This window comes from Psammomys obesus, unplaced genomic scaffold (assembly GCF_907164565.1).
Source record: "Psammomys obesus unplaced genomic scaffold, mPsaObe1.curated_primary_1811, whole genome shotgun sequence".
Taxonomy (NCBI): domain Eukaryota; kingdom Metazoa; phylum Chordata; class Mammalia; order Rodentia; family Muridae; genus Psammomys; species Psammomys obesus.
Window position 1 is genome coordinate 4686115 of NW_026596046.1, and position 22560 is coordinate 4708674.

At 43.4% G+C, this 22560-nt stretch overlaps 1 protein-coding gene across 1 annotated transcript in view; it reads left to right on the plus strand.

Moving 5' to 3' along the window:
• The first annotated feature begins 8 nt into the window (after positions 1–8).
• The window catches only part of Chsy1 (chondroitin sulfate synthase 1), a 50571-nt gene continuing 28019 nt past the window's right edge, over positions 9–22560 (plus strand). Inside the window, exons 1-2 of the mRNA XM_055623639.1 lie at positions 9–346; positions 16141–16636. Of these exons, the coding sequence (XP_055479614.1) occupies positions 30–346; positions 16141–16636 (813 nt within the window). The 5' untranslated portion in view covers positions 9–29. The remainder of the gene's footprint in view (positions 347–16140; positions 16637–22560) is intronic.

Consider the following 22560-nt stretch of genomic DNA (forward strand, 5'->3'; position numbering starts at 1 on the left):
GGCGGCCCGGCGGGCGGAGGGGCGCGGGCATGGCCGCGCGCAGCCGGCGCGCCTGGCTCAGCATGCTGCTCGGGCTCGTGCTGGGCTTCGTGCTGGCCTCGCGGCTCGTCCTGCCCCGCGCCTCGGAGCTGAAGCGAGTGGGCCCGCGGCGGCGCCCCAGTCCCGAGGGATGCCGGCCGGGGCAGGCGGCGGCGCAACCCGGCGGGGCGCGGGGCGACGCGCGCGGGGTGCCGCTCTGGCCGCATGGCTCGGCCGCGGAGGGCGTCCAGCGCGATAGGAACTTTCTCTTCGTGGGAGTCATGACCGCTCAGAAGTACCTGCAGACCCGCGCCGTGGCCGCCTACAGGTGAGCCCCCTTTTTGTCGTGGACACCCATCTCCCGCATCCAGCATCCCGGCGGGCGGGGCGGCCTTACCGGGTTCCCCGGAGGCTTCGGTAGTAAGCTGCCAGCCAATTCGGGCGAAGACAGCAGGGGTTAGATGAGGGTGGTGAGAACAGCGCTCAAGGGCAAGGTTTTGGGAATAGGTGGAGGAGGCTGGCTTCTCGGGGTGTGTCTTTCGCCCTGCTCTTCAGCAAGACACGTAAGCGATCTGTGCTCGAGACTTCCTTTGTTGAAAGGCACGAGTGTCCCCCATAAGGTGGTGGGAAATTCAGTGTTGTGCTTGCGATAGTGGAGGCAGAGGTTATAATTTGAGTCTCTAAAATAGGCGCTTTGTCCTTTCAATTTAGGAGAGCCCTCCTCAATTAACCTGGCTAGGACTTCTCCCTGCCGTACTTTAAGGTTTCCATAGCCACTCCTTTCAGTGAGAGTGCTCACTCCGCTTTTGACCACTCTGGTTTGTTAGAGGGAAAGAACCTGGAGGAAAACCAGCTTGTGGGGTAGAGCGGGTCAGTGCAAGACTGCAGTCTGGGGTTCCCTAGCCCAGTTACAGAGGTGTATGCGTGTTAGGAAGTAACTGGGCCCCAGTAGCTAAATGAGTCTTGGAAGTGGCTGCGGTCATGTTCAGGATTAACAAAGGGATTAGCCGCCTTTAAAAAGCCGCCTTTGGAAAGCCGCCTTTAGAAAGGAGATGGTTTTGGAACGGGGCGGGGGGGGGGGGGCATGGTTAGAAATGTTTTTGCATTGCAGTGAATCTGAAATAGTAGAGGGGTTGTAGACCCAAGTGAAGGGACTTGGTGGAAATTTGTGTGTGTGTGAAGTACAGAAACCTTTACTGTATGGGTGAAGGTTGGAGTTTTTCCAGGCATGGAATCAGTGACAGGAATGGTTACAGAGCACGGACGTTCTGGGGCTGAGTTTTTTTCCTCAAGGCTGCCCTGGCTGCTGTTTGCTCTACCTTTATAAGCAGTGCTTTTAGATCTTTGGCTTTTAAGTCCAGCTTCTGGTCTAAGTTTTCAGGCAGCAGATGGTGTAAGAGAACAAGTGTAACCGGAGCTCTCCTTTAAGACGAGTGCGGGATTGAGAAAGAAAAAAAAGGTGAAAAGGCACCGCAGAGTGACTGCCTCTGAATGGCCTGCCCACCTCTCCTGCTGCTAAATCAAGAGGCTGGCTTAAAGAAGCTTAGAGAGCAGGTAGTTGTGTCTGTGGAGTAGTTTGAGAACCAGCAGGTCAGAGGACCCTCCCAGATGTTCTGTGACTTAAAATCTTTGTCGGAAATTTAGGTGCAGATGTGGTGGCACATGTCTTTAATCCTAGCGCTTAGGAGGCAGAGCAGGTGGGTATCTGACTTCCAGGCCAGACATGATCAACAGTGAGACCCTTCTCAAAAAAAAAAAATAAATAAAAATAAAAATTAAACAACAACAAAAAGAAAATGAGAAAGGACCCCTTCTCCTCCCTCCAGGTGGCTCAGTAGGTAAGGTGATTGCTGCTATCTACACCTGACAACCTGAGTTTATTCCCCAGAAAGATCCCACATGGCAGAAGGTGAGAGCGAGTCCTCCCTCTCAAATTGTCCTCTTGTATGCCACACAGCATACACAGAATAGGTAAATAAATGTAAATAAAATAAATGTCCTTTCAGTGACAAAATTAAATTGAGGAAGAACCCATTAAATTGTTTGCTTTATGTTTTTGAAAATCCACGAAATTGCAATCTAGTGACAGGTCACACGAAATCGCAACTCTAGAGACAATTACCAGAGTAGTTTGTTCAGATAGGTTATATGACTTCTTACCCTCCACAAAGGTTTTCACACTTATGAGACCAGCATACACAAATCAATAGAGATCGTCATGCAAGAAATATCAAGAAGGCATAGTGTACACTAGGGCTACTGTTTTATAATCAGCCATGGTTTCCCAAAGCCCATCTTAAAGTTGAGTATATGGTGTCCTTTGGCCTCTTTAATGTTAAGATTTTTCATGGTCTATGTTCTTTTAGGCAGGGGGGAAGTAGAAATGCTTTCTGGGTTTTTGTTTGTTTGTTTGTTTGTTTGTTTCTAACAAAGAGGGAATCTTTTCCAGGAAACACTGAATCCACCAGTCATTTCTTCTGTGTTCTCATTTATTCTTTATCTGTGATCTGAAAAAGCAGAGCACATGAAGGGCTTTCCCTGGCTAGTCAGGGTCCCTGCCTCTCCGCCTGTCAGCTCTGTAATTCGATTAGCTAGCCTTAGAGAACTTTTCAGGGAAGGCCTGAATTGGGAGGGGGGTTATGGTGTCGTAAGTTATTATTATGGTTTACTGGTTTTTTTTTTTTTTGAAGCCTGGGCCGGAAATCCACATTGAGCTCTTAAGTTGGACCGGCCATGCACATTACTGTGTGAAATGAAAGTGCTTGATTCTTGATTCTTACAGCACAAAAGGGAGCCTGAATTTGGAACTGGGTGTGCTCAGTGTTATATTTCTCCTAAAAAGTAAACTTTTATTTGTTTTGCTGTTTAGACCAGATCTAACTTAAACTGAATCTTCCTCCTTAGCCTCCTAGTGATGGGAGTTGCAGGCATATGCCACCACACCTGGCTCAGTCTTCATATGAAAAACTCCCAGCATTGAAGAGGTGGAGGCAGGCTAGAAGTTCAAGGCCAGCCTGGCTTCATGATACTGTGTCTTTAAAAGACAAAAACTTATTACTTGGTTTGTTCTCACATCATCATTGTCCTCCAAGTTAACAAAACTTTTGTTTGGTTTATAGATGAAGGAGATGCCAACACTTTCAAAGGGCATTGTGATATAAGATTGAAAATGTCAGAATTTATAGTTTGGGGCTAGTAACTAGGAACCTTTTCCTTCCAGGGACTGAGATCCAGGAGGGAGCTAAGAAGCCCTCGAAAAATCTAGGAAGGTAATCTTGTCTGGACCTGAGTTACTGTAATGTAATGCTTCAGCGGTTAACAGCCCCATCAGACCTCTTGTACACTTGAACTGAGGCTAGGCCTCACCAAAAGACAGCAGGCAGTGGTAACTCATAGCAAACAAAACAGTTTTGAAAGTAGACAAAATGAAACTCAAAAGTGTAGCAGATAGAGTCCAGCCTGAGCCAACTCTTGTTATGTAGCTGCCTAACTGTGAAGCTCACAGGAGTGCTCCTGACTCACAGATTTGGGTGCACTTAGGTACAGTGCAGCCTTTGTAAAACAGGCAGGCTGCAGGGTCATTGTGGATCCAGAACCTGAGTCTGAGGGCACAGCAAGACAGATACTTGTTCTGCTATTGTATGAAAAGGGGTTTGGGCTAGTGATGGCCATGGTGGAGAGAATGGAACGGGGGCTGGGCAGTGGCGCCCTGTCTGTATTAGCTGGTGGTGAGGGCCTTAGAGAAAGGGGACATTTGTACCACTTTGGTCAGGTAGTAAGAGACTGGTTGTGTGACTGTCAGTGATAAACAGATTAGCAAAGGGAAAGCTGGATGCTGAAAGGCAGAAGCCAGTTTGGAAAGGACCCCAAGAAGGCCATAAAAGAAGGAACTGGGTCTGACTGTTCAGACTTATGGAATTACAGTCTAATTTAGTGGAAAAGCCACTTGAGGCTTTGAAAGGAGATGGGTAGCTGAGATTCTATAAATAAATGTAGAAAATAATTCACATAGACCCATCTGCAAAGTTACTTGCCTTTTATATATGTTTACTTTAAAATATCATGGAATCACATGTAATTTGTTGTGCTAATTAGCAACAGGTTGATGAGGTGTCTGGAGTTAATAGCTGTAGTTCGTATTTTCTTAGTTTTTAAAAAATATAGAGATGCAAAGAAAGAAAGGTCAAATAATTCTGCCTGTCACCATCACCATCATCATCATTGTTTTTCCTGCATGTATGCCTGTGTACCATTTGTGTGCCTGGTACCCAAGGGGCCCAGAAGAGGGCCTCAGATTCCCTGAGACTGGAATTATAGATGGTTGTGAGCTACCATGTAGGTTCTGGGAACCAAACCTGAGTCTTCTGGAAGAGCAGCCAGTGAGTGCGTATCTCTTCAGCCCTGTATTTGTTTTTGGTTTTTGTTTGATTTTTGTATAGGCTGGCCTTAAATTTTTTTAATTTTTTTTTTCAGTAAATGTCTTGGTTTTTATTTTTTTAATTAATTTATTCATTTTATATCCCATTCGTAGCCCCCTCCCTCATTTCCTCCTGGTCTCTCCCTCCCTCCCTCTTCTCCCCTATCCCTGTCCCCTAGCCCTGAGAAAGGGGGAGCCCTCCTTACCAACTGACCCCAGACTATGAAGTCTCTTCAGGACTGCCTGCCTCCTCTTCCTCTGTGGCCTGGCAAGTCCTAACCTGGGAGAAGTGAACAAAGAGCAGGAAACAGAGATCATGTCAGAGACAGCCCCTGGTCCCCTTACTAGGTGGCCTATGTGGAGACTGACCTATCCATCAGCTACATCTGAGCAGGGGCCCCGGGTCCTCTCCTTGGTTGGTGCATCTGTCTCCTCAGGCCTCGCCAGGCCCAGATTTGTTCTGGCCTTGAATTATTAGGAATCCTCATGCCTCTCAACCCCCCATGAGTGCTGGTTTTGCAAGCAGAAGTCACTACTTCCTGCTCCTGATTTTAGATTTTCTTCCTTAAGTTCAAAAGTTATTGTCCTGCGGAAGTTCTTTTGAGCATACTAGATAAATGCTTTATCACTGAACTACACCCTCATCCCTTTTTAATTTTCAAATGAGGCAGGATCCCAAGTTGTTTCAGCTGTCCTTGAACTTGCCTTAGCTTCCAGGTAGCTAGGATTGCAGCCTTTGTCACCAGGCTAATCCTCTGGGGGGATTTTTAAAGGAAACATTTCTTTGTCTACTCTGAGAAGGAAGACAGTCCAAGCCAGATCAGGTGGCTCATAGCTGCTTCAGCTCCAATCTCCAGGGCATCTGTGCTCATACAGTTTAATGTCTTTAAAAAGAAAAATAAATCTTGCTAAGTAGCTGAGGATGACCTTCATGTGGACATTCTCCTGCCTCAGACTTGAGTCCTGAGATCACAGGCCTGTTTGCTGGCGTACTCAGCTCTTTTTTTTTTTTTTTTTTCCATCTGTTTTTAATGTTTAGAATGCTGAGCTTCAGCTGGGGTAATAGGCCAGTGAGAAAAGAGCTTGCAAGGTACAATGACCTGAGTTCTAGCCTGGCACTTAAGTGCCAAGAAAAGGGGGAAAACATGCCAGAGCACTGTATAGGATTCCTGGCACTTACAGGACAGCCATCCTCGCCTAAGTGCTAAGTTCCAGGCCAGTGAGAAACCGTTTCAGAAGAGGACAGCATTCTTGAAGACAATGCCTAAGTCTGTTTTCCAGTTTCTTCCAGCACACACACTGAAAAAACACACTGAGCTAACCTAACACCTCACAGTTACTATTAAGGGGATCTTACCGCCCCTGGCCTACACATGGGGAACAGTTTTTTTCTTTACTTGCTTTGTTTACTTCCTCTGAAGATGTGATTGGTTGCCTGTTTCTGTCCAAGAGTGATTAGCATTAGTGTGTAGAGGGTGTGGGAAGAAAAGGCGGGAAGCACCAGCTTTTACAGGACTCTTAATCAGTTAATGACCCTTCGTAATGCTTTGCGTTAAGCTAGACTGTTTCTCTTGCCAGCCTTAATGAGTTTCTCCATGATGTATCAGTAATTTCCTTATTTCTTGAGCTAAGTAAACTATGCTTATCTTGAAACAGTTCAGCTGCTCTCTTCCATATAGCTTAGTTTGGCAAGTATTAAGTTGGAAGGTGTTTACATGTAAAATCAAATAAATCAACTTTTAAGTATACTTTGCAGCACAACCAGTTTCTAGTTATGAATTACCTGTAGAAGAAGACTGGTGAAAGATATGGTCCTGAAGTGAGTGTAGTTTTGTCTATCACAGTTTGAGGGTTCTGTGCTGTCAGTACTCTAAGATTGGTGTGGTTGTCAGCAAAAAGTCACATACATGTTCTTGTTGCGCTGGCAGTCCCCCTTTCCCCTGCCCAGTACTTAAGTTAGTTATTGAAAGATCACTATTACTGGGCTTCAGCCCCCACAGAGCCTAATCTAGATGAAGAATTGAAGGCAGTGTTGATTGAGAAGGGCTCACGCTTTGTGCCAAAGGAAAGACATTAAGCAAGGGCAGTCTCACCATACACCCATCCTTTCTTTCCTTCTCAGCCTTGAAGAATGAATAGGAGTTCTTGGAGACAGAGACAATAGCAGGTTTTTGCAATCATGAAGTAGCAGCAAATGGCAGTTGTGGGTTATGAGAAAGTATAGTTCCTTGGAGTTGGGCTGTGAGCTGTGGATGGGAAAGTGACAGCAAGGACATGGAGGGCCTGGCTGAAGGAAGGCACCTATGTGCTGTATAAACTAATGCTCCATAGTATAGTTAAGGGGAAGGTTTTTATTGCAGATGTGTTAGAACAGCCAGAGGCATCTGGAAGAGTTCAGAGCAGAGAAAGAAAGTCGATTGAACATGGTCAGCAGACTGTGCCTGGCCAGGGCTGTCTTCAGGAGAGGGAGAATAGCAGGGGTAAAGGACAGAAAACAGCAAGAGAAGCAGGAGCAAATCAGAGATTGAAGTGAAGCGGGATGATCAAAAGAAAGCAGCCAGGGCTATAGCGGATGAGTGGCTAGGGGGAGGGAAGCCTGTGAGCTAGAGGGAGTTCAGGGTATCAGGGAAGGTGAGAAGGGCTGGGACCCTAGGTGGACTTTGGAATGTGTAGGGGACTTGATAGCCTGGAGGCTAGCATGAGCTTTGATGCATAAATAGGCACCACAGGTGACCATTTGTCCCTTGGGCAGAAGTAAGGGACATGACTCCTTTTGGTAGAGGGAATTCCTGGGGAATGTTGGCCTTTAACCACCAGAAATCCTCCTACAGTCCAGGTTGAGCCCATTTCTGAATATTTGGACTGCCTTTTAGAGCTTGGGAACTTGTAGCTTCCTTTGGACCTGACATGTGTTGGGCTCAGGAACTTTTTTGGAGCTGGTGGTATTTCAGCATGAGAGTAATTGATAGGAACTGTATGTGGAAGTTCAGTGGATGGTCTGCTGTTGGGAGGCTGATTGTGAAGCCTTGTTGAGTTTGTCCCTGATGGTAATGTCCACAGGTAAGTGTGCAGGGTCTTGGCTAGTAAACAACTTCTCACAGGAGGGTTGGATCAAGGTTTTTTTCACGTAGTAAACCCAGTCACACGCTGAAGGAGTTTTTATGTTGCCAAGCCAGGTAGACAAAGGGAGGTGGAGTGGTTGCAGTGTGTGTGCGGCTACTCCCCTTATCTGAGAGGGCTGTTTCCTGGGTCTTATCAGCACTCCAGTCCCCACTGTGAAATAAAAGGCGATAACCTGCAAGCAAGTGCTGGTGAGAAGATAGGCCTGTGGAGGCCTCAGAGGCACCTGTTGGTTCAGCTCATTCTGTCCTTACTGGTCCTGAGTTTCCTGTGGTAGCCTCAGTTTCCTGTGGATAATGACACTTCACAGAGCCCTCCACCTGGTAGGAGTGAGTGTCTGTAAAGCGGCCTGTGGTTGTTGAGTAAAGGGTGGCTGGTAGCAGCTGGCCAAAACACCGACTCAAGCATCAGCACACTGACTGACAAGAGGAAGCTCAGGGTGATTGTATCATTTGCATAACTTCTGATCTAATTTTTCCCTAAGATTTGAAAACTTACGTTTTGTTTATATATATTCCCCCTTCCCTAGCAAAAGAAAAAAAAAACCCACTTGTTTGGAGCTTGTTTGGAGAACTGTAGCTCAGGAAAGTACGAGAGCTTTGAGAATATTGCTGCAGTCTAGAAGTTGTTCAAAGAGCTCTGAGGTGTTCATCTGGAGACTTCAGTAGGCCACAACACACCTGTTGTTATACTCTGTATCTTAATTCTTAGGCTTCCAAAAAGGTGTGTTGTCTCTTGGTGAGTGTTTTCATTGTTGGTTGTGAGCCTGGCCTCAGAGGGCTGGCTCCTAGTAGTTGGGAATGCCTTCTGGACAACTGTCCAGACCATTGTTGAAGTGGGAAGTTATAATCCACCCTGGCAGCAGCTCAACTGAGGTGAAAAGGGCTTCCCCTCCCCCCTTTGTAGACAAGGTTTCAGTGTATAATACAGCTGAACTGGGTATCTTCCTGCCTCAGCCCCCAAGTGCTTGGATTATAATGTATCACTTTGCTAAGCAAAAACACTCTTTTATACCTGCTTTCCCAGTAATTCTGTGTTTAAGGATCAGCAGCAAAGAGTATAATTTAACCTTTTAAAATAATTTCCACACCGTTCTCTATTATAATTTTCACCCATTCCCGTAACAGTGTAAGATTACTCATGTCTTAAGGACAGTGAGTCAGTTAACTCAAAAAGAGGAAACTATATACTCAGAAACCACGTACTTATAGGGAGGCTAAGGACATTTAAAGTAGGGTTTCTATATTGTAGGCGAACAGCCCTTGTCAGTTAGCGATGTGTTCTGCCTTGGGAATCACCTGAGTCTTCACAGGTCCCTGAGCTGCTCTGACAGTGGAGAACAGCTCTTCATTCCCTACACTTAGTGAGAGGAGAGGATGAATTAAGATTGCTGCCTTGCCCCATCCCACCCACAAGGGTGCTTTTACCCAGCTTCCCTAAGTGAGCCTGGAGGAGGATGTCCTGCAAGGACTTGGTGTCTGAGGAGCTTTTACACTTAACGCTGAGCAATAGGACAGTTTTGTGATTTCTCCTTTTTGTCTTCTAGACAGCTTATAGCTGAAAGTGGGCCACTGTTAGCACACATGGGTGACACTCTGGTCTCAGGTCTGCACACGGGTTTGCTCCAATTTGAGGTGTACCTCCTGAGAGTGCTCTAGTTGTCCCAGTTTGCCCTGGCACAGAGCAGGGCAGAGCATCCTTCATTCACCAAGATTTTGTCCTTCTCCTTTTGCTCTGGCTTACCCTACCCCTTCTCTCTCTGTAACATTGTTTTCTTGCTCACTTTTCTCCTATTGTGTGCATTTTGGTTACATGATTTTAAATCCTTTCTCTAGCAGAAAGGGTTATATACATTTAATTCCTAGTGTCCATCAATTCTACAAGACATTTTGCCTTCCTGCTTAGACTCCAGCCACTTGGTCCCAAGACGGAGAAGCAGTATCCAAAGTCATTTTAGCCTTTCAAACAACATTGTAACCAGCAGGTGCCATGTGGAAGAATGGTTTTGTGGGATAGAAGGTCTTCCAACCTTTTTAATTATGAAAATTAGCATAACTATTAAGATTTAGAAACTGTAAAAGGAGGAATGTTGTATTTAGGATTTAATATTATCTTTTAGTAATGCTGCTGTTAGTCCTAAACAGCTATATACCCAAATCACCACACAGACACTGGGATTTATTTAACCTAGAACACAATGCTGGGCAATAGTTGTTCCATCCTAAACCTCCAAGCCCGCATAGTTTCCTGACATTTAGATTTCCCACATTATACTTGCATTTTGTGATATATTAGGTCCAGTCCATCTTTCCACGTCGTTCCAAGATCTCTGCTCCTGCCTCTGTTCTCCCAGCTCTCTGCCCTCTCTCCTCCTCTGCCTCCCAGCTTCCTGTTCTCTGGTTCCTCCCTCTCTTCCTGCTTCCTTTCCCTTGCTCAACATTGTGGCTAGTTGCTTTATTTTGGCCTGTTTACACAAAGTTGAGACAGGTGATGCTTAGAATAAATATCACAATGCAATGTCCAGATTGAAACCAGAGAGTAGGGGAGAGAAATCAGCATTTGAATGAACAAGGGTAAAGTGTATACATTCCAAAAGAACATTATACCAACAGAGGAACTCAATGTGGATAAGATTATTGTAAAATAAACTGTTCTGTTTCTTCCTGTTTTTCTTGTTACTGTAAAGCTTCCCCTGGGGAATCTTTTCTTCATGTTTCTTAATATACCTATCTATTATAGAAGGTGTAGAAAGTACAAAGAAAATTATATATTTTCATTTCAATTTTTTAATCTTCTAAAACAATTTGAAATTTTTTGAGATTATAACTATACCACTTACCCCTCCAAACCTTCCCATATATCCTCATCTTTTAAAAATTCATAGCCTCTTTTTTCTTTAATTGTTTGTGTGTGTTTGTATTCTAAATACATAAATAAATCTGCTCAGTTTGTATGTTACTTGTGTGTATATGTTTTTAGGACATATAACTACTTGGTGTTTTCTTCCCTGGAAGACAGTTACTTCTGCTTTCAGCATTCCTCTTTTGCCTGTAGTTCTTTGTGTAGGGTTGAGCCCTGCTCTCCAGTCCGTGTTAATACGGCTATTGTTGTCCCTCTTCGGGACATGTTTTGGCAGCTAGTTGGTAGGACAATTTTATTTTGTGTGTAGGTGTTTGCCTGCATATGTGTCTGTATACCACATGCGTGCCTGATGCCCAAGGAAGCCAGAAGAGGGCTGGTGTTCTTTACAGCTGAGTCATCTCTCTAGCTCCCAAATTAAGTATTTTCTAATTCCTCACCTAGAATCTGACACAGTAAAGCTATGCAGCTGTACATTATTTTTGTGTATTTAGTAAACCAGCATATAAATCTTCCCTGCTTTCTTAATTTGTTGTGGGGGAAGGGATAGAGTCTAGGCCCTTGTATTTGCTGGGTGTGCACTCTGTCACTTGCCCTTAGAGCCTGCTTTGTAAACTTAGCCATATGTTATGGCAGCTTACCAGGGCAATGTTTGTGATGTAGATGTAGATGTAGTTTTTCTTACAGTGGTACTGACTGGAAGTGGAGACTGATAACAAAGCCCTAACTCAACACAGGCAGTCCTTGGTCAGGCTGCCAGCTGTCCAGCTGCATTTCTAGTTGTGGCTTCATTCGGTACAGAGAATAGCATTTAGAAACTTGGGGAAATAGAAGATTTCCCTGGCACTCTTACATTTCAGCTGTCTTATCTGGGCTGTAAAAAGAGTTGGGTATCAGTCCATTGAAAATTGAGCTTTCTGGCAAGGACCATTGCAAATGTTCTGTCATTTCCATTGAGAGCTCCAGGCAGCAAATGTGTTGATGGCCAAGTAGACATTTGCTTATGAAAATCACAGAACTTGACCTGTTTTGATCACAGAAGGAGGGCAAGCTTGCTTGTTCAGCAACATTGCCTTCAATTTGAAAGTATGAATGTGTTCTCTTCCTCCTCCTCCCACAGGACAGTGAATTGAGTTATGTTCCAGAATGCGTTCACTTTGTGGAACTCTAACTGAAAAGATCACAATTTCTTAAGATTGGAGCGTTTGCAAAGAATTCATAATGAGAAGATTTTCCTCAAACCACCCTTCAATTAGAATAGAAAAGACAACATGAGGCTTGCCCTGGGTTACCTAAAAAGGACTGGATAATAATTGGGTGGGGTTACCAAAAAAAACCAGAGGAGATTTTAAGGAGGGGTTGAGGTTGGATTGTCTGTTTTTAAAATTAATTGCTTTCTCTTCTTAGACAAATTACACCATTTCAAGTCACAGTTGGCACATTAATTGCATCCGTGATGGCTGTGTTACCAGTGCTTTTCTGCATGCATTCTGCCTGGTGCACTGGGAAACAGTGCCAGGCCGAAATGAATTCTGATCTCCAGTCTAATATGAAAGAGCCTAGTGTTTTAAGTAAAAACACTTAAAATTTAACCTCACTGGACTTCTACCCTAAAACAGTGTGTGAAATTGGGAGTTAAACACAGTTCTAAAAGAGTACATGCTTGATGGTTAGGTTTTTCGGCAGAAATGGGAGATACACTTTCCACACTACTATCACTGCAGTGCACACGCTTTCCCGACTCCTAACTTCTTTCCCTGTGTAATGTTATTTGCAGACTTCTGCCTTCTCTAATAGTAAGTCACATGGAGGCAGTGCTGAAAGTGGGGTCAGGACTCAGCCTAGCAGGGCACTTCCAGAGCCCAAGCCTGTACAGTGCTCTTTACTAGGCTGTTTCTTTGAAGACAGGAATTGTCTTAGCTGCTGCTTCTTCCCTCTGTACCCTCTTGCTCCAGTATTTCCATGGCTTCTGGGCATGGTTGCTGTAGTATTACTTTAAGCTTAGTCTGTGTTAGTAATCACACCTTAGTGTAGAAACACAGAGGCTTATTAATACTAATAGCTGAAAGTTAAGTCGCTTTCAACCTCATCATTTTAAATTCTGTCATAAGCTGGTACACATTATTTTGCTCTGGGTTACACTTCAGAAGCATGCAAGTTATAGTATATTTCAACACACAGAGCTTCTGACTTTTCCCTCTGAATAATTGGTTTCTTGTTGTGCTTTGAGTAAGTTGGTTTTCTTCGTGTATGAATTGTAGGATGTATGGCCGGGCTGATGGACAGTTCTGTGAAGCTCAGCTGGAAGTGATTTTTGTCCTTTGGCAAATACAGCACACAGCATCTGTAAGTCACTTGCTGTATAGGAGGGGGCAGTTTTCATTCCACGTGTTCACTGACTTTTCTTATGTGCCAAGTTTTAAGATTATTTACATTTTCAAAGGATTATTGTGACTGAAAGAAAACAAGAAAGCCCAAACATTGCTGGGTAAGGACAGTAGAATTAGGGTTCCTTGGATTAAAAGGTACATGGCTTCCTGTGGTTGGAGGAGTGCTGGGAGACGGTTTCCCCTGCAGACGTGACCACATCAGAAGAGTACCTATAGTTGCTTGACATATACATTCTGTATGCTGTATGCCAAAGGATCTGTCCCATCATAGGTAGGGCTGGCTTCTCCTTACATTGGCAGCTCATCTCTTCTTTATTTACTTTAGCTCTTAGCTTTATTTTGCTTTTTGAAGTAGAGTCTCACCATGTCGCCTAGGCTGATCTCAAACTCATGGTTTCAAGTGATCATGTCTACCTCTGCCCCTGAGTAACTGGGACTATAGCCATGTGCTATCATGCCTAACTATCACTTTTTACAGATTATTTTTCTTTTCTGTGTGTATGTGAGTCTTTGCATGTATGTATATGCATCATGTGTACTGGTACCCTTGGAGAAGAAAATTCCTTGGAACTGGAGTTATAAATGGTTAGAAGCTGCCATGTGTAGATGCTGAGACTCCAACCCTAGCCCTCTGCAAGAGAGAAAATATTCTCAACCACAGAAACATTTCTCCAGTGCTCCTTTTAAAAATATTGAAAAGAGCATATCCTTTGTGAAAAGGAAATATAGTGTAGAGCCTGGTATAGAATCTGTAATGCGAGGTTTCTGTGTCGTTTATTTCATATCTCTTTCTAAAAGAGCTGAGCGGCTTATTATATACAGACCTGTTTATATCAGTCCACAGGCATTGGGGGAACAGTAGCTGCGGTGCTTTGTCCGTTCTAAGATGCGAGTTTCCCAGACTCTGACATCTCTGAAATAAGGTGCAGTTTCTAGTTGTTGGTTGCCTTACAGTGCAGCAGCATTTGCTGTTGGTAAAAGAAAAACTGACACACCTCATAGTTAGTACCCTAGATTTGAAAAAAAAATCATGTATATAGTTCATCCTTGAACTTCTTGAGAGGAAGTTGGTAGAAGATTTTATACAATTGAATATTTCCTTAGTTTGAATGAGATAATTTGGTTATTTTGTTCTTTATATTTTGATTAAGAAGATAAATGAAAACTAGTCTTGTTTTTTAAGTGTCTCATTTAAAATTATAAAAATAAGTTTCAAATTTCAGTTTGCAAGAAGAAAAATGTTGTAGAGCTGAATAGTGGTGATAGCTGTATAGCATTTCACATACTGAATACCCTGAACTGTGCACTAGAGGTGGTTTGGATGGTACCTTCTGGGTTATGTTTGGCTACAGATAAATTTTGCTTTCAAGTCTTCTGTACTAAAAGGAAGAGTAAAAGTGATGTCTGCCATGCCTCTATCCCTCCACCCCAATCTCCCTACATTTGTACTGCTTCCTGAGAGATCTGCATTATTGTTTTAAACATGTTTTTGAGGCACTGATGCCCTGAGTACCCCAGACTGACCTCCAGCCTGCTATCTTCCTGTCTTGGTTTCATGAGCACTGAGATTCCATACACTATACCTGGCTTAGAATATATTTAAAGATATTTTTCTCCTAGTAATATCCATTAAAGATAGGTGTACATTTAATTGGTCCAAGTCATCTTTTCACTGTAGAAATACATTGTACTGGTTTAAGCGAGTTAAAATATATGGAGAACAATTGTTACTGGAAAGTCTATGGGGGTTTGAGGGTGGTGGCAGAGACAGCGAGACTGGGAATTGAACTTCTGGCCCTGCACATCCTGAGCAAGCACTCTACCACCAGCATGTATCTACAGTTCATGATTTTATTTTCTTCTCCCTGCCTTTCATTCAACAGGTTCTCACTGTTGTAGGTAGGCATGGGGCCTGAAATTAACTTTGTAGACCAGGCTGACCTTGAACTCACAGAGATCCACCTGCTTCTGCCTCCAGCGTGCTGGGATCAAAGGTGTGCACCTCTACACTAGGCCTAAGTTTCTTAATATTAAATTTACTACAATTTGAGCATCTTTAATATAGAAATTCAAAATGCTCTGGAATACAAGACTTTTTGAGTGCAGTACTCAATTCTACAGTATAGGTTTCAGGGCATTTGGATTTTTGGATTAGGGGTATTTGACTAGTAAATCTATACACGTGTTTTATAATGTGAAAAACTCTGGATAAAGGATATTCAGCCTGTATTTTATTTGTTGTCACGTTTTTATTAGAAATGTCCAAATAAGTGAACAATTTCAGCTAAAACTTAAGTTCTTGGCAGTAGCTTAAGCAAAGAACATTATGACACCTTAAATTAGCTGTTCTCAACTTTGTTTCTATTTAATTGGTCACTGGTCTTTCTTCTGTCTGGCCTGAACCAGCTACTTTTAAGCCTCAGACCTACACCTCTGGCTTCTTTCAGTTAAAACCCACACCTGAGAATTTCAGAGTGTGCACCCCTGTCTCCTTTGGTGTTCCCTGTGGGGCCTTGCAGGGCCGTCAGAGCACGGCGGACTACTCCTCTGCTAGGCTTCCCCCCTAGTGCTGAGTTCTCCATAGCAAACCCTGCCATGCTCTGCACCCTGCCTCAACATTGGCATCCTGGGCACCTTCCGGCCTCAGGAAAACATTCTTTGTTCTGAATCTCCTTTGCTGGTGTGCTGCTTTCTTTCAGAACATGTTTATGCCAATAGCGTTCACCTGTGCAACCGTCTGACGACGTCCGTCTTGGTGCCTGCTCGTGACTCCCAACTGTGTTTTAGTTCACCACTGCATCTGTCCTGCTTGGCACTTGAGGAACTTTGCACCAAGATTTGATTTTGTTGTCATTTATTTCTTACATTTTATTTACTTTGTGGGAGTATGTGGGTGTGTGCAGCCATGGTGCACATGTAGAGGTCAGAGGACAACTTGTAAGAGTCAGTTCTCTCTTTCAACCATGTGGACTCTGGAACCAAACTCAGGTTGGTTATGAGGCTTGGCAGCTGTGCCTTCACCTGCTTAGCCATCCTTCCAGAGCTGAGGAGTTGACAGCAGATATTGATGGAATCCAAAAGTTGACTACCTAGATCTCACCATGGCAATTTGAGTTTCAGCTGTAACTAGAGCTTAATCATCCTGTAGCCTTCCCCTTTCCTTTAGCTGAGGTTCTTCTGAAAATTAATCTGGCCTTTGTAATACTTACTGGGCGCTCCATTAGTTGGAGGCAAGCAGACCCAATGTTAGAAGCAGTCACACAGTGATACAAAATGATCAGGTAAATACATCTCTGAAAATGACTGTCCTCTAACCGTTATTTATTTTAATTACAGAACATGGTCCAAGACAATTCCTGGGAAAGTTGAGTTCTTCTCTAGCGAGGGTTCAGATACGTCTATCCCCATTCCGATAGTGCCACTGCGGGGCGTCGATGACTCCTATCCACCTCAGAAGAAGTCCTTCATGATGCTCAAGTACATGCATGACCACTACTTGGACAAGTACGAATGGTTTATGAGAGCAGACGATGATGTTTACATCAAAGGAGATCGTCTGGAGAATTTTCTGAGGAGTTTGAATAGCAGCGAGCCCCTTTTTCTCGGGCAGACGGGACTGGGCACCACAGAAGAAATGGGGAAGCTGGCCCTCGAGCCTGGAGAGAACTTCTGCATGGGGGGGCCTGGCGTAATTCTGAGCCGGGAAGTGCTTCGGAGAATGGCACCGCACATTGGCAAGTGTCTCCGGGAAATGTACACTACCCATGAGGATGTGGAGGTGGGAAGATGCGTGCGGAGATTTGCAGGCGTGCAGTGTGTCTGGTCATATGAGGTAAGAGCAGAGTCTTTACGTGGGAAAAGCTGTCAGCGTTGCCTTTCGAGTTCTGAGTCAGTCATGGGAGACTAGCAATATTAGCCTTTTCAGAGGAAAAGTATTAGTACGTGTTAGCCTTCGTTTTTAAATTTTAAAATTCTTATCACCCTGATTTCCCCTGGCCTTTAGAGCATGTCTTTTGTACTTACTGAATTTTTTTTTTTTTAAATGATAGCACCTGGGGCTTGAAGAAAACTTACTGATGGTAACATTTTTTTCATGATGCCCAGAATCATCTGGTTTCTGTTGGTTCCACAAGACCTTCTGCAAGAGCATAGGATAGGATACTTCCTTGTTTTCCATTTCCCAGAGTCTTACAGTTTCATCTGGTCAAGATGACCAGCACAGATCAGAAACTTACATGTTTTGAACTTATAAATGAGATGAGAAAAGTGATAAGAAACTTAAAGTGATGAGAAAAGGCCTGGAGCTGCGTTTGGGAGCTCGGAATGCAGCACAGTGATACAGCGCGTGCTTAGCATCCCTGAGGGCATTTCTAGCACCAAAAAGAAATAAATGCTTTTTACAAACCTTGACCTTTTGTCTGTAAGAAATGTGCAGTCATTTCTTTCACATTAGGTGGCAGGCAATTCTGAATTGTTTTACCCATGAAACCTTTAAGGAAGTCTGCTGGCAGGTATTTTCTCTTTAATAAGAAGGCATGAGTTACTTTTGGGCTTTTCTGTTTTATTGGCACATGTGTGCTTCTTGCCTGTAGATTCAGGATCTAATAACAGTAGCATGAAATGGATCATTGTGTTTGGTCACCTGTCGGTGGTTGTGAAGAACAGAAGGAACCGCTAGGCCTTTTGCCCAAAACAAGAACATGCCCTCCTATGTGAATTTTTTTAAAATTTTTTTCATAATTTATTCATTATATATCCTGATTGAAGCCCCCTTCCTCAATTCCTGAAGTCCTTCCCTCCCTTCCTCTTCCTCCCTCCCTCTTCCTCCCATCCCCTTCCCCTAGTCCACTGAAAGGGGAGTTCTCCACTATTGCCATCTGCCCATAACTTGTTAAGTCTCATCAGGACTGCCTAGATCCTCTTGCTCCATGGCCTGGCAAGGCTGCATCATCAGGGGTGAGCGATCAAAGAGCAGCCAGCTGAGTTCATGACAGAGGCAGCCCCTGCTCCCCTCACTCAGAGAAAGAGACTGTCGGCTCTTTCTTGGGGGAAGGAATATATATGCTTTTGCCTGTGTTCGCCTCTACCAACCTACAACTTGCTTTTAAGTGTCTTCCAATCAGTTTGTTTCTTCTGCTTAAATTTTTAGGGAAACAGACATTTTTTAATGTACAGGAATGGTCTTCATTTAATTTTTAATTTTAAATTAACAAAGGTGCATTTTAAAAGCTAAATATGATCTGAGGTGCACTTTAATCTCTGTGTACCTTACCCTCTCAGTTGCCTGCTTCTATTGTCTGGTGGTTGCTCACCATGCCTGGGAAGTCTCGTGTTATGAAGTTTTGCAGCGAAGAAAGCTGTCTTAGTTACTCTTCTATTGCTATGAAGCAACCAAGGCATCTTATAATAGAAAGTGTTTAATTGGTGCTTGATTACAGTTTCAGAGGGTGAATCTGTGAACAAGATGGTGGGGAACAGGCATGGCTCTGGAGCATGTCATGGACTTTTGAAACCTCATAGCTGACCCCCAGGGACATTTCTTCTCCAGCAAGGACATTTTCTAATCCTTCCCAAATAGTTCCATTAATTGACAACCAAGCAATCAAACATAGGAGCCTATGGGGGCATTTCTATTTAAACCACCACAAAAGCCATTTAAGGATTTCATGCTGTGTTAAGTAGATTACAACTGGCAGTATTTCTGCATTTTCTCCATCCTTAATTAAACAGTTATGACCATAGCATACTTCTTTGTGGCTAAACATATAATGCTTTGTATATTTTGGAATGCTTTGTCTTGCTGACATTCTAGAGGACAAGCTTGCTTTTTATTGTCTGTTGTTTTGAGACAGGGTCTCCTTGGTAGCAGAGGCTGATTGATGGTGCGCTTGCTCAGCAACTAAAATTGCCCTCAAAATGCTGATCCTTCTTCCCTCACAGTTCAGGGATTACAGGTATAAGGCATCGTGCCCAACACTGCTGTGTGGGGGTAGATAACAGGGTTTCACTCTGTAGAGTTGGCTCACCTGGAACTCACTGATTTCAGGCATTGGCTACTACTCCCACACAGCCCAGGCCTTCTTTTGAGAATTAAAAAATAATTGTGTCTGTATGTAGTCATCGGTATCTTAGAAGGTACTATAAGATTCTATCGATATCGAGGACACTTCAACTTTGCAGCTTCTAAATTGTCTTCTTGGCTCAGAGAATCTGGTAGGCAAGCAGCTCTCCCTGGTGTTTTCCTGTTTGCCTAGGGAGCAGGGTCAGTAACAGCAGCCACAGGTGGCTCTCCCCAGGAATGTGGGCCAGGCACTAAGGAATGTCCCTACCACTTTGCAGTTCTTTAAATGTCTTAGGATGACACTGCTTTTCCTAGATTCTGCTGGCTGGCCCTCCCCTGAGCTTGTGCCAGAGGTTCCTCCCTTCAGCTGTGCTGAGAGTTCTCTTTTTCTGTGAGTTGCCTGTTTATAGTTTTGGCCCATGTTTCAGATGGAATGCTGTCTGTCTTAGGATTTTGCTCAAGTGCTTTGTTCTCAACACAGTACCTTCGGGACTGTGTGCTTGGTCTTTTTGCCTTTACTGAATTTAGAACTTTTAAAAATTGGCCAGGTGTGAGTCTAAATCTAATTTAACATAACCTTTCTTTGGGGGATTGTGCTTTTTAATGTTTTTATTATTTATTTATGTATGTATTTATTTATTTATTTGTATAAATGTGTGTGGATGTTTGCCTTCATGTATGACTATGCACCACGTGTGTACATTGCCCATAGTGGCTAGGAAGATGCTGGCAACTGAACCTGTGTCGTCTGGAAGAGCAAGCCACCGAAGCTGTTAATCACAGAACCATCTCTCCAGCCCATTCACTTTTTAGTATTTTAAGAAATTGTTCTTTCTTTGGGTCACATGGATTTTATCTGAATTTTTCTCTTTGTTTGGAATTTTGCCTTTTTACATACAGCTCTTCATTTTCATCGTAAGAAATACATATCTGGCACATTTACCATTCAGTCAGCCTGCCTGATATCTGCACCCTCCCTCATCAGTAAGAGATTCCATGTTCAAAAGTCAGGCAAGATTAATCCCCCTCCTTTTTTTTTTTTTTTAAACTTTCTATAGGATAATTATGTTAAGCCTAGAATCTTGGAAGGTATTTATTTTGCTCTATTATAAGCCTAGCCAAAAGAGTAATTTTTTAAAAAATTGCCTTGAAGTAGAAAAAATTCCTCAGGTAATAGCTGTGTAATTAAAATGACTCATGAGGAACAGTTGTCAAAGCCAAAACTCAGATTTATTTCTAAGCTTATTTTTTTTATTATTGCTGGCACTTATTAATAAATGCCCTTTAAGACCCTTGATTTTTAAATGATTTTAGTTTCACAGAGAAGTTAACGTAAAGTAAGAAGCTTAAATTTTGGTTAGGTCTCATGCCTTTCACATGGGGTGGAAGCTGTTACTTCAAGTTACTCAAGAGTTTGTGAGACACAGAGTTGGAAAAAGTGATTTTTGCTTTGTTTTGTTTTGTTCTTTAAGACAGGGTTTCTCTTGTGTAGCTTTGGCTGTCCTAGAGCTTGTAGATCAGTCTGGCCTTGAACTCAGAGATTTGCCTGCCTCTGCCTCGTAAGTGTTGGCATTAAAAGCATGTGCTACCACACCAGGCAACTGTTCCCTACCTTTTAAGCTTTTTATTGATTCTTTGTGAATTTCACATCATGCACTCCAGTCCCACTCATCTCCCTATCCTTTCATATCCACTCTCTACCCTTGCAAGCCTCCCCCACCCCACCCCCCAAAAAAGAAAAAAAAAAATCCTAAGATACCTCGCTATGGTTTCCTGGTATGTCCTACAGTATACCCTTTTGTCCAAAGTCTTTACTTGAAAATGTTCATTGCAGTGAGTCATTAGTGTGGCTCCAGGCCTCTGGCTTAAGCCATACTGTCAATACTGGATCTTCACCAGGAGTCCTCCTGAATATGGATTGTTACCCTATGTTGTGGAGATCCTGCAGCTTTGGATCTCCAGAACCTGCCTGGACCCTTTATGTGCTCCAGCAGTTCTTAGACGGGTATATGTTAGGCTGGGCCAACTCAAAGCCCTGGATCTGAGGGCCTGAATGGTAGCTGAGTTAGTCAGCCCACCAGTTCTCCTGCACCCATACCACCAGGGTGAGCTAGCTCTCCAAAACCTCCCTGGCTAGCTCAACCAAGGCTACAGCCAGGAAGGGGCAGGGCCAGTTTTCCCGCTCTCATGCCACTAGGGCCAGCTTTGCTATGCTGCCCAGGAGAGGTATGGGACCCGCTCTCCTGAGTACTGTAGCAGCTGCCCCCTTTATAAAAGCTTTTTCATTAGTCTGTTGCCTTGACTATTAGCCATCCTGTGAACAGTGCGATAGTCATCTGGAGCAAATGCTATCCTTTCACCCTTATCCTCTTAATCCAAAGATGCTATTTGCAATCAGAAAACAGGGAAGATAATGATAATTCTTTGTAAATTGTGTTTTTGGTTATGTGTATGCATATATGTCTGTATGTGGGTATTTGCATGAGAGGGCAGGTGTCCATAGAAGACAAAAGAGGGTATTGGATCTCCCAGGAGGTGGGGTTACAGGCAGTAATGAGCCACCCAGTGTGAGTACAAGGAACTGAAGCCAGGTCCTCTACAAGAATAGCAAATGTTCTTAACCACTTCTAGTGCTGGAGTAGGGTTTTGAAGGAAATTGATGCCTCTCTCTCTGACCCTTCCAGGGACTTCTAGGCTGCTAATTTTTTCACTGTGGTCATAGGCAAGCTTAGGGTAGATCTGAAAAATGGGTTAGATATAGGGTAAGTTCCAAAGCCATATAGCTCACCATTTGCAGTTTTGCTGTTTCTCATGCATAAATGTTTCCCGGGTTACTTCAGGCATTTAGCTAAAATTCAGAGACCTGAAAAGGCAATTTCTGAGCATTCTTGCCTATTGAGGATAGAAGTTTTTGATTGTTTATTATTCTCTCTTCATTGATGTCACCTAAGATCATCCTTTTATTGGAAGCTATGTTCACAATTTAAAATACCTTTTCACATAGATACATTATTCTGAATATCACTTTATACTTTTAAGAAGTCAAATAATTGTGCCCTAAAAATTTGGAAGACTTCTGAGCAGTGAGTTACAGTGTGTTCATTAAAAAAATAAAATAAAATTTGTAACCTCTTCTGAAGCAGCGTCCAGTTTTGGTGACACTGGTGCAGAAAACATACTCTTGTAGTGGTTTGAATGAAAATGGCCTCCATAAGCCATATGTTTGAATGCTTGGTCCCCAGTTGGTGGAACTGTTTGGGAAGGATTGGGGAGATGTGGCCTCGTTGGACAAGGTGTGTCATGGGCTAACCTTAGAGACTTCATACAACAACCTTGCCATTCTCTGCCTCCAACTTGAGGATCAAGATGTAAGTGCCTCCCTCTGCCATGATGCCTAGTGTGCGAAGTGATGGATGGAAAGGCCTGGATAGCACAGAAGTTGCGACATGGCAAGGGCTGGTGGGGACAAATAGGCCTGGGCTTCAATCACGGTGCTTCTCATTTAGCTGTGTGGTCTTGTGCAACAAATTACCTAACTTCCGGAACCTAAATTTTTTTCAGAATGGACCAAGGGTAGAAACTGCTCATAAAAGAGGATGGTTTCAAGGATTGTGATGATGTGTGTTATTATAACTAGAGCAGGATAAGAATTAGTCCTGTGAGGTGAGAAGTCTGGTCAGGGCATCCTTAAGTAT